Genomic DNA, 16,188 nt, shown 5'->3' on the forward strand with positions numbered 1-16,188 from the left:
CACATGGTCTCAGGTAAGTATATTGTTGTTATTATTGTAGCATATTTGAATTATGTTTTAGGTATTCTTCATTGAAAGAAAACATTATTTCTGTGGTACAGTCATCTACTTATCTATAATAAAAGCAAAAAAATCATTTACAAATAATATAAAAATCTTATTTTTTTCAAAATAGAAATTATTATTGTAAATTATAATTTATGTATAAAATGCATCATCTAGAACATAAAGTCTCCATAATTTTACACTTCCCTGTCCGAAATCTGGTGACTATTCTCTAAGATTTCTTTATGATATAAAGGAATATAATAAGTTATTCATAATACATTCAACTTAGTTCAATAATATGTCTTAGAGCTATCTTCCCATATCATCATTCTAAAGATTCCATCCTTTTTAAAAATGCTGAATAGTGTTTTATTATATGAATATTATATGAAGTTGTGATTGTTTCTAATATGAGTAATCACAAACAATGCTATAATATGTTTTGGAAGTAAAGCTACATTTTGGAAAATGATTGCCAGTCGCACCAGGTACAGTATATATAATGTGCTACAGCTTGTACACAAAACAGAAAAGAAGAGCACTTGTGTTCACCTGTTTATGCAGAAAGAAGACCAGAGAGGATAGAAAACAAACTAATAAAAATTATTTTCTTTGAGAGTCATACTGGGAACCAGGTAAATAAGAGACAGGGATAAGAGTTTTTACTTGTATGCCTTTGTAAACTTTTCAATTTTGAATCATATGACTATTACCTATTCAAATAACTAAAGATAACTAAAGAATTTAACCCTTTCTTTTTTCCCTAGGTCCAAAATGCGAAACATGAAAAAACATCAGGTTATCTCATCAAAATATTACATAAATAGGAAAACTGAAAGCACTTGTACAGGTTAATTCTCATATAAGAACAAACCACAAAGTGCAATTATCAGGGAGTACTTGCGAGCTAGAAGTAGTCACAGACCAAATAGTTTTGTATTTAAATAAAGAGACTATATTTAAAATTAAAAAGTTCCTTTATTTTTTTCTACTTTTTTTGTAAAATACTGAATTTCAAAAAAGATTTGTCAATCCCTGAAACAGTGAGCAATCCCTGAAACTTTTCCTTAGATATTTCTTTACCATTGCATCCTTCTCCTTCCTTCTTTTCTCCATATGATCTACACTGCCTTTTTTCTTGTCTCTTTCCCCCTTCCTTGCATTTATACCGGGCACAGAAGAGGAATACAGGCTATCTTTCCATAGACACAGCAGGGTACTGTAATATCTACCAAAATATTTTAAGTAAAGTGTTACCTAAACCTCCTATTTCATTTGTACTTTGAAAATTTCTTAAAATCTAATTTCAGGAGCTTCTTATACCAATAATAAGCTCAAATTAATTTATAACAATTACACAAACTATATTCTGGACTAAGTTAAAACAATTATTTCATATAAAATCCTCTATCATTTGGAGCTTATGCCTGAGTGCTGAAATTAAAGTAAAACTAAGATTTTCATTGTGTAACATGACATGCACATGTTAGTATGAACAAAAAAGATAACTAAAGGAACTGTTAACTTATATGAAATATTAAACACATAATAAAATGCCTATTTTTAAGAAGTTTCAAGTATGCATAAGCTAGTAAATAAGATATTCTAAACAATGCATTATTTTCATTTAAAATTAGAATACAATTATAATGTATATACATTATAACGTATATGAACAATTTTTTTAATTTGATGATTCAGAACAAATTTTAAAATCTTATATAAAGACAATCATTATGAATATAAACTTTTACCTAACATATGTAAATACCAATATGAGAATATTTCTTATCTAAATATCTGAACAAATCATTATTTACTGCAAATCAATCAATATTTTTAGGGATTTGCAAACCTTTTTAAAATTAAATTTTGAAAAAGTTTTACCTTCATGTGATTTTTCAAAGGATCCAAAAGATTGAAATGAATATTGCACTTTGGACAAGCTCTTGGAAAAGGTGTTCCATTTTTAGATTGATTTGATGAGATATTTGTACCTAAAATAAATTCAAAATATATATGATTCAAAATTCATCACTTTTTAACCTTCAATAACCATTATTGATAGTCTGTATTACAATTTCTATAATTCATATATAAATACTATAATTTCTTTTTTATATGCTACATTTCATGTTTACCTTTTGACGGCATAGCCTGGGGAGATGTCGCTGAAAGAGATTTAACTGAAGAAAATACAGCTGAGGAATTTGTTCCAGAAACACCTTCACTGGGTTTAGACTTTTTTGGATTAACACTGTTTACTTCAGAAGTAGAAGGACGTTTTGATAAAAATGAACTTTCATTCATACCTATAATGATTTAAATAGTGAGAAAATATTTTTAAAGACTTTAGAACATTGCTTACAACTAAGTAAAAATACTTTGGAGTGAAATTAAATGTAATATAATTGAATTATCACATCATACAAATAACAATAAATAATGACAAAAATTGATGTGATCAAAAGTTAGGGGATATAAAGAAACTGTATAAATATCTATTACATACTATATATATTCAAATTATTCATAAAATACCTTTCTATGTAAGGCAATACTAAATATAATTTCAAATAAAGAAATATATAAACAGCTATTATGAAAGAAGGCAGAGCAAGCAAAAACACAAAAAAAATTAAAGCACAAAGAATATGCCAGGGTTCCCACAAATGAATTAACTTTAGATGCTTAAGTGCATGAGTTTGTTTTTAAAAAAAAAAAAACCCAAAAATTTAGAGAGACACTTTAGAAGCTTTTTATTTAATGACTTAAAATGTCTAATGAAAAGTTAGCTTTGTCCACCTAAGAAAGAGGTGGTCTACTGATGGCTTTAGGTTATATTACCCATTTATTCCTACATACAAAGTGGAAACTACTAATCTTGAACGATAAAACCTCATTCATTCATGTGAAAGGGTTCATAATAGAAAGAGTTAGTATTATACTATGGTTTTCAAATTATCTTCCCCAGAGCTTAATGGGCTCCTCTTAGGGAATACCCTGGGTGTGTTTGACAGAGAAACTCTGCTTTTATATTTTACTTATTAGACTTTTGCATAAAATTTTGTTTTTACAGGAATTTCATTCCTAAATGAAGTCTTAGTTTGAAAACTATAACCTTTTTGCTAAAGGATTTTAGCCTTATTCAGAGCCATAGCAAGGGAAATGGGGATATTTAGGCTATAACTAGGCTGGGTAACAAGGATTTTAAAACTGCACATCATATTCTAATGCTCCCAACTGTACACTAAAAGTATAAGCAGTAAATACACTAGAAATATTCCAGGCTTTTAAACCAGACAGGATAAGTTCAAATCCAGGCTCTGTCACTGATAGCTATGTTTTCTTGGCTTATTTAATTAACTTCCCTGAGCCTCACTTTGTTCTTTTATAAAGTAAGAGTTATAATACCTTATTTTACACAGCGCTTTTTTTTTAACATCTTTATTGGAGTATAATTGCTTTACAATGGTGTGTTAGTTTCTGTTTTACAACAAAATGAATCAGTTATATATATATACACATATGTTCCCATATCTCCTCCCTCTTTCGTCTGCCTCTCCCACCCTCCCTATCCCTCCCACCCCTCCAGGCAGTTACAAAGCACCGAGCTGATCTCCCTGTGCTATGCGGCTGCTTCCCACTAGCTATCTACCTTACATTTGGTAGTGTATATATGTCCATGCCTCTCTCTCGCTTTGTCACAGCTTACCCTACCCCCTCCCCATATCCTCAAGTCCATTCTCTAGTAGGTCTGTGTCTTTAACACAGCACTTTTAAGATCAAATAAGATACTGTATTTAAAACACCGAATACAATATTTGGTACAAAGAAGGCAATCAATAATAAATGAAAGCTATTATCATTACTAAAAAAATTTCATATCTTAACTTACTTTTAAAAGCAACCAACCCAACATCTAGTACATAGAAAGCATTCAATAATAAAAAACAGCTATTATCTTTACTAATAAAATATTTTATATCTTAACTTACTTCAGAGGGGAAAAAATTATTGTAATAGATTCACCTGTCCGCTTTTTAATAAGGAGAAATATGCCCGGAAAATAAGAGTATTACAATAGTTGGCTCCTCTGTTTCATCCTTTGAGATAACATAAAAATGATTTTCTTTTTCTATCTTCAAAGCATGTGATTACTGACGGCTATACTATGGGAACGCGGGAAACATTCTGTGTAATCACAGTAGCATTCTTGTGAGATGCTGAGGTTAGCTGAAAAGCTAATGAGTGCTGGTATTTTGGATTAATATTCTGATTATATAACAGCCTAGACAGTACATCGGACTTTTATTATAAGTATTTTTTTAACATAAGAAATAAAATTACTCTGAATTTAAGAGTTTTAAATTCTGACCCTTTAACATCTCTATTGTCTTTGGCTTGTATTGTTTCCCACACTCAACACCTCTATCTTGGCCAGTAAAAATCCTATTCTCATTCAAGATCAAACTCAAACCCAGTTCTCTCCAAATATCCATGATCACTTGAACTTGATCAGTTAATGCTATTGAACATATTGCACCTGTTACCATTCATAACAAATATTTGTTGTAGAGTCCTTTAAAGCTTATAATGCATTTCACGTTTTATTTATCTTATTTGGGCTTCAGAAAGCCCTAATTGAAATAGAGCAAGAATTAAAATTATATCTACAAATGGCTGATTGAAGGTCTGGAGAGTGAATGCATTAAATAAGAAAAATAAAATCTCTATTTTAATAGTATGAGAAAACTGAAATGTAAAGACATGCTAAAGGCTACAAAAATCTTAAGAATAGCAGTTCAAATCTACAGGCTAAAGTCTCTCTGCAGAAAAAAACTTAGAAGGAGAGCAGGAGTCACTGTTCTTAGCCCCAAGAAGTTTCAAGAACTCAGACTTTTTCTATAAATAAAGTTCATGTGTTTTGTAAAACCAGACTTAAGACAATTATTTTTTCTCCTTGTTTCTTTTGGTTCTTACCTATTTTACTAACTAGTTTTTTACAAATTTGTAGGTGATACCCGAAGAAGTGAATATCAACTAAATATTATCTAAGTGGAAAAACATTTTAGGTACTGATATTACTATTAAAAAAATCAGGAAGCATTTGGTAAATTTTCCACACTAATTTATTAGTGAAAAATCTAAAAATTCCCCCAAATCTCAATTTAGTCAAATATCTGAAATATATCAAAATTGCTAGTATACAAAGCATAACTGCCTGTACAAGGAATTTTCAATTAGATAAAATTCTTTCATAACACACTAATTTATTTTTGGTTAATGAAGAACCTTGTTAATAGTATATAATAAAAGTAACTTCTTCAATAGGGAAATTTCATTACTCCTTCAACAGGCATTTACTGAGTAATGACTACAGACAAATTTAGTGCAGCCACTTTATAACAGCACTCTGTAATCATATTTTATACCTAAATCGTGTATTGAATAGAAACACACTAACCTAATTGAGAATTTAACTATAACCATACACTTTTCCATACTAGTGGTCATAGAACATAATAAATATTCCTTTTAACAGAGTATTTAGGATATCAGAGGACTTCTCTAACTTATAGATATTATTTTAAGATTTTTCTCAAAAACAGAAATATAGATCAATGGAACAGGATAGAAAGCCCAGAACTAAACCCACGCACCTATTGTCAATTAATCTATGACAAAGGAGGCAAGAATATACAATGGAGAAAAGACAGACTCTTCAATAAGTGGTGCTGGGAAAACCGGACAGCTACATGTAAAAGAATGAAATTAGAACATTCTCTAACATCACACAGAAAAATAAGCTCAAAATGGATCAAAGACCTAAATGTAAGGCCAGACACTATAAAACTCTTAGAGGAAAACAGGAAGAACACTCTTTGACATAAATTGCAGCAATATCCTTTTTGATCCACCTCCTAGAGTAATGAAAATAAAAACCAAAACAATGGGACCTAATTAAATTTGAAACGTTCTGCACAGCAAAGGAAACCATAAACAAAATGAAAAGACAACCCACAGAATGGGAGAAAATATTTGCAAACTAAGCAACGAACAAGGGATTAATTGCCAAAATATACAAACAACTCACGCAGCTCTATGTCAAAAAAACCAAACAACCCAATCAAAAAATGGGCAGAAGATCTAAATAGATATTTCTCCAAAGAAGACATACAGATGGCTAAAAAGCACATGAAAAGATCCTCAACATCACTAATTATCAGAGAAATGCAAATCAAAACTACAATGAGGTATCACCCACACCGGTCAGAATGGCCATCATCAAAAAGTTTACAAACAATGAACGCTGGAGAGGGTGTGGAGAAAAGGGAAGACTCCTACACTGTTGATGGGAATGTAAATTGGTATAACCATTATGGAGAACAGTATGGAGGTTCCTTAAAAAAATAAAAAAAGAGTTACCATATGATCCAGCAATCCCACTCCTAGGCATATATCCGGAGAAAACCATACTTCGAAAAGATACATGCACCCCAATGTTCACTGCAGCTCTATTTACAATAGCCAAGACATGAAAGCAACCTAAATGTCCATCAACAGAGGAATGGATAAAGAAGATGTGGTACATATATACGATGGAATATTACTCAGCCATTAAAAGAATAAAATAATGCCATTTGCAGCAACATGGATGGACCTAGAGATTATCATACTAAGTGAAGTAAGTCAGACAAAAACAAATACCATATGATATCATTCATATGTGGAATCTAATTTTAAAAAATGATACAAATGAACTTATTTACAAAACAGAAACAGACTTACAGATATTGAAAACAAACTTATGGTTACCAAAAGGGAAACGTGGTGGGGAGGGATAAATCAGGATCTTGGGATGAACATACACACACTATTATATATCAGATAGATAACCAACAAGGACCTACTGTATAGCACAGGAAACTCTACTCAGTATTCTGTGATAACCTATATGAGAAAAGAATCTAAAAAAGAATGAATATACGTATATGTATAACATCACTTTGTTGTACACCTGAAACTACCACAACATTATAAATCAACTCTGCTCCAATAAAATTAAAATAACAAAATAAAAATAAAGATTTTTTCAGGCCATGTTTAATGCCAAGTGCGAACAAGGTCAAAGTTGGTTAGCCTACTTAATTAACAGGAAGAAATAAAATACTCTATTAGTAAATAAGATTTCATTTAAAACTACCTAAAAAGGCATTCGAGAACTACTGGCGCCATTACACCTTACAATATGTGAAAAACTTAACTTGAAGGCATGGACTTCAAAACAGAAAGTCAATTCCATATGCATATTCATCAAGTTTCTTTTTCTAATTTTTTGAAAAAGTGCTGAAACCAACCTGCTATAGAAAGTGTTGGTCCTCCTTGGTAAAGTGGTAATCCTGTATCCTGGGTCAAGTCAAACAGTAACTCTGAAGAATTATTAGAAACAACTCGTGATGACTTCGTTACATAACCCTGTTAAAATATTTCAAAGGAAGAACATTACATATATTCAACATAATTATAATTATTTTGTTTCATAAGCTTTTATAAAGGTAAATTTAACTGTATGCCAATATTATAAGGATAACCTTCGATGACTCCATTACTAATAAGTTATAAAACACAAAGGCAATTACTACTATTATGCCAAAATTATCATCTACTAAAACTGAAAGCAAGCTATTACTTAGAGCTGGCTTGTTCCTGACTAGTCAATTAAAATGGGGGGAAAATTCTAGCCTGATTTTTTTTCAAGGTAAAAGAAACATACAAACCCATTTTAAATCAGTAAGACTGATACACCTCAGAGAGTCACTAAAAATGCAGGATTCCTATCAAAGAGCAAATAATAGAACTTACCAAAATCTTTGGGTAAAAGCAAGGAAAAAATATGTAAATATTCTGACATACGTACAATTTTAGAAGTTTCTATACCTCTATAAACCCCACAGATAAAAATATCAGGGCAAACATACTGGGAATTAATCTGCAGTATGGTGCATCAGGGTTAAGGATGAACATATCACACGATATGAGTTTTGGGATCGTCTTTACTGGCAAAATTTATAAGCCAAGTCTAAGAAGGAAAACTAATGGGTCCCCCCTCTTCCCAGCACCCTACGGAAAGCCATGCTGGGCCAGGCAATCTCCCACCTCTTAGGGCAAATACAAAACTGCCAGGTCAGCAGGGTGAACAAACAAGAAAGCTAGGCACACAGGGTTTAGAATGGAAGCTGTTTATAGGACTGATCTGGGACACCTGCTCCATTCCTGAAGTGCTTGGAGCTCAAGGAAAGTTTCAGCCCTTCCATCAGGAGAAAGTGTGGTCCCAGTTAATAGGAAGATATCAAGAATGAAATGTATGAAATGAATCATAATATAGTCAAATATAAGATAGTATAAATTTATATGTTAGCACACACATATATTAATATAAATAATCATAAAATGTGGTCAATATAATTTAGGGATATATATGTATTCCAAAACTATTAAATATACTGATACACATACACAAAAATAGAATCCAATTCTATTTATAAAAGACCATCATTGTACAGAGTGAGCTCTCATTAGAGTGATTTTGGACCATTCTATGAGTCATAATATATAACAAGCAAAAGCTCTAAGATTTAACAAGACTTAAAGATCAAAAGGGAAAAAGTCACTTTAAGAGAAAAATTGGCAAAGGGCATAACCTGAGGCACTTCAAAAGCAAAAAACAAATGACCAATACATACAAAAAACTTTTTTCCCAACTTACTAGTCAAAGAAATGCAAGTAAAGACAATGGCAATTACATAACACAAAATAATTGCCACTTCTCTTGAAAGTATCAAGGTCATAATAGACAAAGAGTAAGTAACTGTAGAAAAATATGAGGAGACTAAGAAGAAATAACAAACTGTTAAGGTGTGATCCTAAATAGGATGCTGGGAATGAAAAATGACATTAATGGAAAAACTGGTAAAATTCAAATAAGGTCTGCGGTTTAGTTTTTTTTGTGGTACGCGGGCCTCTCACTGTTGTGGCCTCTCCCATTGTGGAGCACAGGCTCCAGTCGCACAGGTCCAGCAGCCATGGCTCACGGGCCCAGCCGCTCCGCGGCATGTGGGATCTTCCCGGACCGGGGCACAAACCCATGTCCCCTGCATCAGCAAGCAGACTCTCAACCACTGTGCCACCAGGGAAGCCCTGCAGTTTAGTTTTGATAAGTAAAACGTCAGCATTAGGGATATTGTATTATATTTCCTGTAAGTCTAAAATTAGTTTGAAATAAAATTAAAATTTATCAACTAAAAAATAATAACATATACTACTGGCAAAATAGAAGCTATATTTAGGTATAACTTTTCCACATGAAAATTGTGGCAGCAGCTATCACAGGCTTTATATTAGTTCACATCCTTTCATCCAACGATTCCACTTTAAAAATTTATAGTAAGGAAATGAAACTGTTTACTGGAGAATTATTTTTAACAGCAAAAAATTAAAATCTTTATGTCCAACAATGGAAAAATGGTTAAATAAATTAAAAGATTACCATGCAGCCACTAATATGTTTTTGAGAAATATCCAGTGACACATTCCTAGTAGAATGTTCAGTGAAAAAAGAGAAATACGCATCTGTGTATATAGTTTGGTTCTGACTGATATAATCTACACTGTTTGAAGGAGGGAAAAAAATCAAAATACAGTATGTACACTTCTCTCTTTCTAAACTTTCCCAACAAAATACATATTATTTCAAAATACAAACGGGAAGGTTTTGCTTATTTTGTGCTTATAAATTAAGGGACAAATAAGTTTTAAGAATTTTGGTTTACTGCTAACTTTTCTATTGACATGAGTTTGACCATGGGAAGTTATAGAAACAAAATATGGGTGAAGGGAGTCAAAGTGAATAAGCTTCCAGTTATAAAATAAATAAATTATGGGGATGTGAAGTTCAGCATGGTGACTAAAGTTAATAATGCTGTACTGCATATGTGAAAGTTACTAAGAGAGATCTTAAAATTTCTCATCACAAGAAAAAAATTCTGTAACGACGTATGGTGACAGACTTTAACTAGACTTACTGTGGTGATCATTTCACAATATATATAAATATTGAATCATTATGCTGTACATCTGAAACAAATATGCTGTATGTCAACTACACCTCAATAAAAATTTTTTTCTTAATTTAAAAAAGACATAAGCCTTCCTCACCACACCCTGCACGCATTGCAGATCTGTGACTAAATAAATGATTGTTGCTGTTTTAAAAAAATAGAAGTTGTTATGGAAATGGGTATCGAAGTAACCCAAGCCACTCAAAGAATTTGAAGCCTAACAGATATTTGCATTTGAGCCTTAATGTGCAACGTTTAAAAAAAAAAAAATCTGTGATGCCATCTAACTTAATTGTAACCAAGCACAATCTTGCTTCAAGATATTTTCTTCAAATATTTACACTTAAAAAAATGGATAATATTCACCTACATTTTCTAAAACAGTTCTTTAACAGAAGTACAAAGTTAATAAACACTTTCCTAGGAAATAACTCTGGCTAATGTAAGCACCCAGTTTCAGAGAGCAGGCACACATTATTCAACAATACCTGGTAGACTTCCCGAGTGCTGCAGTGGATGAGAATCCACCTGCCAATGCAGGGGACATGGGTTCGATCCCTGGTCTGGGAATACCCCACATGTTGTCGAAGCAACTAAGCCCATGCGCCACAACTACTGAGCCTGCCCTCTAGAGCCCACGAGCCACAACTACTGAGTCTGCGTGCTGCAATCACTGAAGCCTGTGTGCCTAGAGCCCGTGCTCCACAACCAGAGAAGCCACCACAAGGAGAAGCCTGCGCACCTCAACAAAGAGTAGCCCCCACTCGCCACAACTACAGAAAGCCTGTGCGCAGCAGGGAAGACCCAGGGCAGCCAAAAATAAGTTTTAAAAACAACAAAAAAAACAGTAACTGGTTAAAATAATTATCCAACATGGAATTTTTAAAGTCTCCTAAAACTGTTCAGAAAGATATCAAACACAACAGTAAGGGTATAATGGGTGCTAGACTGGGATCCAGAAAATCTGCACATTTATTTAGCTACAAAACCTTGGGCAAGTCACTTCTGAACTTGAAGTTATTCACCCTTCACACCTAAAACACAAGCCACAGTCATATTTTAAATATACTTGCACTTCACGGTTCACTGCATGTACTAAATCAAGTAGTTGTCACAAAGACCTTATACCCCATTTTATAAGTAGGTAAACTAAGGTTAGGTGTGGTTATGCAAGGTTCCCAATACAGCCCCACTTATTATTGATGGAGCTGTAATTAGAAGTTGGGTCTAATTACAAAGCCTATGCCCTTAAGCTATATCACACTGACTTTTTAAATGATAACAGTATATCCCCACTACCTGAAACAGATTTGAAAGAGACACTGAAGTATAGAGATGTTACATGAAAAAGTAAATATACACATACATACAAAACATGACATAAAATGAAAAACTATAATTAAAAGCAGTGGCTTCCAAAATTCACAGTAAATAATTTCCTTACATAGCGTCCTCAATTCATTCCAGAATATATGTCATTCTTATCTGTGCACATTAGAATTACCTGGAGAGCTTTTTAAAATGTATTACTTCCAAGACCCATCCACCCAGACCAACTGACAAAATTTCGCCTTTTAAAAACTCCCCAAGATCTGGAACTATCAATTGAGGTGTTTTGATTTAAAAACTATGCCCACAGAAGTAAAACATTTTGAGTTCGAAAAAGCTCTAGTTTCTAACTTTTATAATACCAAAGATATCACCCCTCACTTTATTTTTTTTCTCCCTGGGTCCAATGTTGGAAAGATTTTTATCTATCAAACTGAATTAAATAATAAAGTTTCTTTTTCCGGTTTTCTATCCTTCCAAATGCCAAACAGCTTACAATACGCATGAGAAACCTACCAAGTTAATCTGATTCCACTAATAACAAAGAATCTTTACATTTTGGGTAGCTTACCATCTTAGGATCCAAGATTGAGAATCAGCAGTCTGGGTAAAATTATCTCTCATTTTAGAAATGAAGAAAATGAGGCTCAGAGAGGTTTTGCCAATGCTTTAGTTAAGAACAAGGCAGAATCAGCATTGAAGTCTCTTGCTTCAATCTTAAGTCATTTAAACTACTAGTCCAGGGCTCATATCAATATTATTATTTCAGAATGCTAAAACTACAGAAAAGATTTGGGGGGGCGTAGTATTTGCCCAAAGATACTCTTATTTTTTATGATATATGACCTCTTCAAAATATAAGTGGGGGCAGAGTTTATTTAGCCATAGATTTTTCTTTTCATGTAAATAAAATTAAATTTAATAAGTCTTCTATGAAAGATACACCTCAAATATCAATTTTTAGTGGTAACAAATATGTAGATTACCTTATAGTAATATGATATAAAGGGAAGGAAAAATGGATTAGTCATACCAAAAATATCTGGATTCAATTCTGGTTTTGAAATTGAATATTTGCAAGAAAATTTATAGGTGCTTTGGTAGTTGTTTCACTTATTATAAAAAGAACAAACATTTTAGGGGAAATTTACTATTTCTGTAAGGCCAATGCCAAATAGCTTATGAAGCATGAAATCATCCAGAGTTAATTCAATTCCAGTAGCAAAGAATCTTTACATTTTGGGTAACTTTTTGTTTTAGTACTCTAACTCCTTGGTTTCAGAACCCCTCTACACATTGAAAAATTACTGAGGACCCAAAAGAATTTTTATTTAGATAGGTTATATCTACTGATATTTACCATATTAGAGATTAAAACAGAGAAATTTTTAAAATATTTATTAATTTCATTTTAAACAATAATAAATCCATTACAGATTAACATAAATAACATTTTGTAAAAAATGGCTTGTCTAGCAAACACAAAAAAATCAGTGAAAATAGTGGCACTGTTTTACATTTCTGCAAATCTCTTTAATGTCTAGATTAATCAAAAACTGCTATACTCTCATACCTGCTTTGGCTTTCATTCTGTTAAAATATGTTGTTCCGGTTGAAGAATATAATCTGGCTTCATAAAAATTAATAGTTGAAAAAGGGAATATTTTAATAGCAAATTAGAATAAATGGGGTTATATTTCTTTGATACAATACCAAAACTCAACAGTTGGTATTTTCTTTTTTTTTTCGCGGTACACGGCCCTCTCACTGTTGTGGCCTCTCCTGTTGTGGACGCGCAGGCTCAGCGGCCATGGCTCACGGTCCCAGCCGCTCTGCGGCATGTGGGATCTTCCCGGACCGGGGCATGAACCCGTGTCCCCTGCATCAGCAGGCGGACTCTCAACCACTGCGCCACCAGGGAAGCCCGACAGCTGGTATTCTCTTAAAGGTTTGTTGCAATGTGGAATCTCACTCCTTATCACTGACTTTTTTGAACTTTGTTACATTAAAATCTATTAGCCTTATCTTGCACTTTGAATGAATCTTATCCATGCATGATTTTATGACATCATACATTAGTTATTTAGAAAATATTGGTTTCTTTGAATTACGCACATCTTCCAAATGTTGAAAAATTACACAATATCAAAAAATCATATTTATTAATACCGCCACCCACCAGAAAAGATTTTACGTACTGGGAAGCTGTCAAGATCATGATGGCAGGTTCAAGTTGTTCAAAATTTTAACTTTGCTTGATAGCTCAAATTTCATCGGTGGCAAGAAATACCACCAGTTGTTTTCCTTGAAGTGGCAGGTGCACTTTGTTCAATTTTGAGGAACTGTCTACCAAACAGCAAAGACTGAAGAACTCGTGTGTGGCAGACAGACTTTAAAGTAGCTTCCATGATCCCCACGCCCTGGTATTCATGTCCTGTGTGATTCCCTCTCTTGGAGTGTGCACAAGACACATGACTTGTTTCTGACAGAATATAGCAAAAGTGACAGAATGTACATGATTTTTTGTATGTGATTACATTACATAAGGCTGAAATGCCATCCTGCTAAGGATTCCCTCTTCCTTGTGTGCTTCGAGGAAGTAAGAAGCCATGTTGGAAAGACCCACCTGGCAAGGAGCCAGCCAAAAGCCACTAAAATTCTGAGACTCTCAATCTGACAACCCTTAAGGAACCGAATGGTACCAATAAGCATGAGAACTTGGAAGCAGATACTTCCTGAGTTGAGAGCTTCAGATGAGACTGCAAGCTCAGAGCCCACACCTTGAATGAAGCCTTTAGGGACTATGAAGATATGACCTGACTCCTGACCCACAAAATCTGTGAGATAATAAAAGTAGGTGTTTTTAAACCATTAAGTTAATAGTAGTATAAACCATGGTTTGTCAGTCATCCTTTCAAGTTAAAAATGGTCTTCTGGGTAGTTTAGCTCACAATTTAATCACACTAGTGCTTTTCCTCAAGATAATCATACCTCAGACACAGTAATACTTTATGCACACCACCCATTTCATCACACAAAATATTTTAAAAGACACATGTATCCAAGGGTAGAGAGTTAATAAAATTAATAACGTTTTAATTCTTCATCAAGGGAACTGAGTATGACTGGAATAATTTTTATTGTGAGTGCAGGGTGGTGACTAATACAAAAACTCCTATTCATACTAAGGAACCAGCAGTTTACCCACCACTGCTTTTGCATCATCAGTGCAAATGTCAACACAGTGAAAAAAGCAAATAGTGTCTTTGTGTTATTGTGACAATACTGTTGTTCCAAAACCTATAAAAGAGTCTTACAGGAACCCCAGGGGACTGAAGACTACACTTTGAAAACTTTCACACTAAGGCAATGCTTCCATTTTTTTTTTAGAAGTATACATTTACGTACAATACACATGCATGTATATACAAATACAAATAAACTATGGATTAGTCTGGATTGAAATCCCAGATCTATCATTTGCCAGCTGTGTGACCCTGAGTGAATTATTTAAATTATTAAATTTAATATTTAATTATTTAAATTCACTGTGAGCCTCAGTTTCCTCAACTATAAAACAGAGAAAAATAATAGTGCCTACTTCATAGGAACATTTAAGAATTAAATGAGATTAATTCATGTACAGCATTTAGCACAAAGCCTTGCACATATTAACAACTCAGTAAATATTAACTATTAGTTTTTGTTAAGAGTTATTTAAACTAACTAAACTATGACGGTATGTTTTCAGAATAAAAAGCTCCAGTAGGCTCTTAGCAATTTTCCCAATTAAGAACTAAGAACATTTGGCCCAATTTACAATCTGAAATAGTTTGCCATTATGCAATATTCATTACTGATTATACTTTTATTCATGTTTTGATAGCACAGTTTTCAATACTGTACCTATTTAATTTAAGCATATTACCTAATTTAAAAACAGGCTGAGTAGTTTGTTACTGCAATTATTATTTGGGTACCAGTTGAGCTATCATAGAGAACGTGACATTTTCTGATGCTGATTATGATTCCATTAGATGATTACCCATGGTAGTACAGAATTTTAACTAGGCATTGTTGATACTGATAAATAATATCCAATGTATCCCTCAGCTGGCTGTGTAGTTTCAGAAACACTTACAGGTTTAGACAAAGGCTGAACAATAACAGAACTATCTGAAGATCTAGATTCAGGATGAAAATTTACTGGCGAGGCAGGCACTGGATTTGATGTTGGGTTCGTGTAGTGTTGACTTGTAGGCTTGAATGCAGCAGTAATACCTGTATTTTAAAATTATACAACACATTGAATATATTTCTATATAATCAATGATGTCAAAATACTTCACTTTAAAACAAAAATAGTACAATAATACTGTACCTCGGCTGAGCGCACCATTCTTTATTCCCCTTGAATATGAGCTGGGGTTTACTCTATTCAAAATATCTATAAAAGATTACATTTATTTTAAAATTCATTGTTTGAATGACATATATATTAAGATAATAGAAATCATACACTGAAAACAAACAGATTCCTAGAAGGAGAATACAAGTTAACGCTGACTTATGAATATAGGTAATTTTAAACGTATATATCTTTATCTACTAAAGAAATAAGATTATGCATCTTAATTATCTTATAAAATAAGAACAATCTTTCTAACTGTAATTCAAAATCCAAAAGCCA

General features: G+C 32.9%; 1 protein-coding gene across 5 annotated transcripts in view; it reads right to left on the minus strand.

Moving 5' to 3' along the window:
• Positions 1 to 16,188, minus strand: part of ZNF280D (zinc finger protein 280D) — a 116,044-nt gene that overhangs the window by 79,740 nt on the left and 20,116 nt on the right. For all 5 annotated transcript variants that reach the window (XR_003006259.1, XM_024767770.1, XM_024767771.1 and 2 more), the window contains 5 exons: positions 15,880 to 15,945; positions 15,640 to 15,779; positions 7,410 to 7,527; positions 2,190 to 2,360; positions 1,936 to 2,045 (listed from right to left, as the gene is read on the minus strand). Coding sequence is in view for 4 of the 5 variants with exons in the window: in XM_024767770.1 (XP_024623538.1) it covers positions 1,936 to 2,045; positions 2,190 to 2,360; positions 7,410 to 7,527; positions 15,640 to 15,779; positions 15,880 to 15,945 (605 nt within the window). In the remaining variant the exon portion in view is untranslated. The remainder of the gene's footprint in view (positions 1 to 1,935; positions 2,046 to 2,189; positions 2,361 to 7,409; positions 7,528 to 15,639; positions 15,780 to 15,879; positions 15,946 to 16,188) is intronic.

Source organism: Neophocaena asiaeorientalis, unplaced genomic scaffold, assembly GCF_003031525.2.
Source record: "Neophocaena asiaeorientalis asiaeorientalis breed wild unplaced genomic scaffold, Neophocaena_asiaeorientalis_V1.1 scaffold71, whole genome shotgun sequence".
NCBI lineage: Eukaryota > Metazoa > Chordata > Mammalia > Artiodactyla > Phocoenidae > Neophocaena > Neophocaena asiaeorientalis.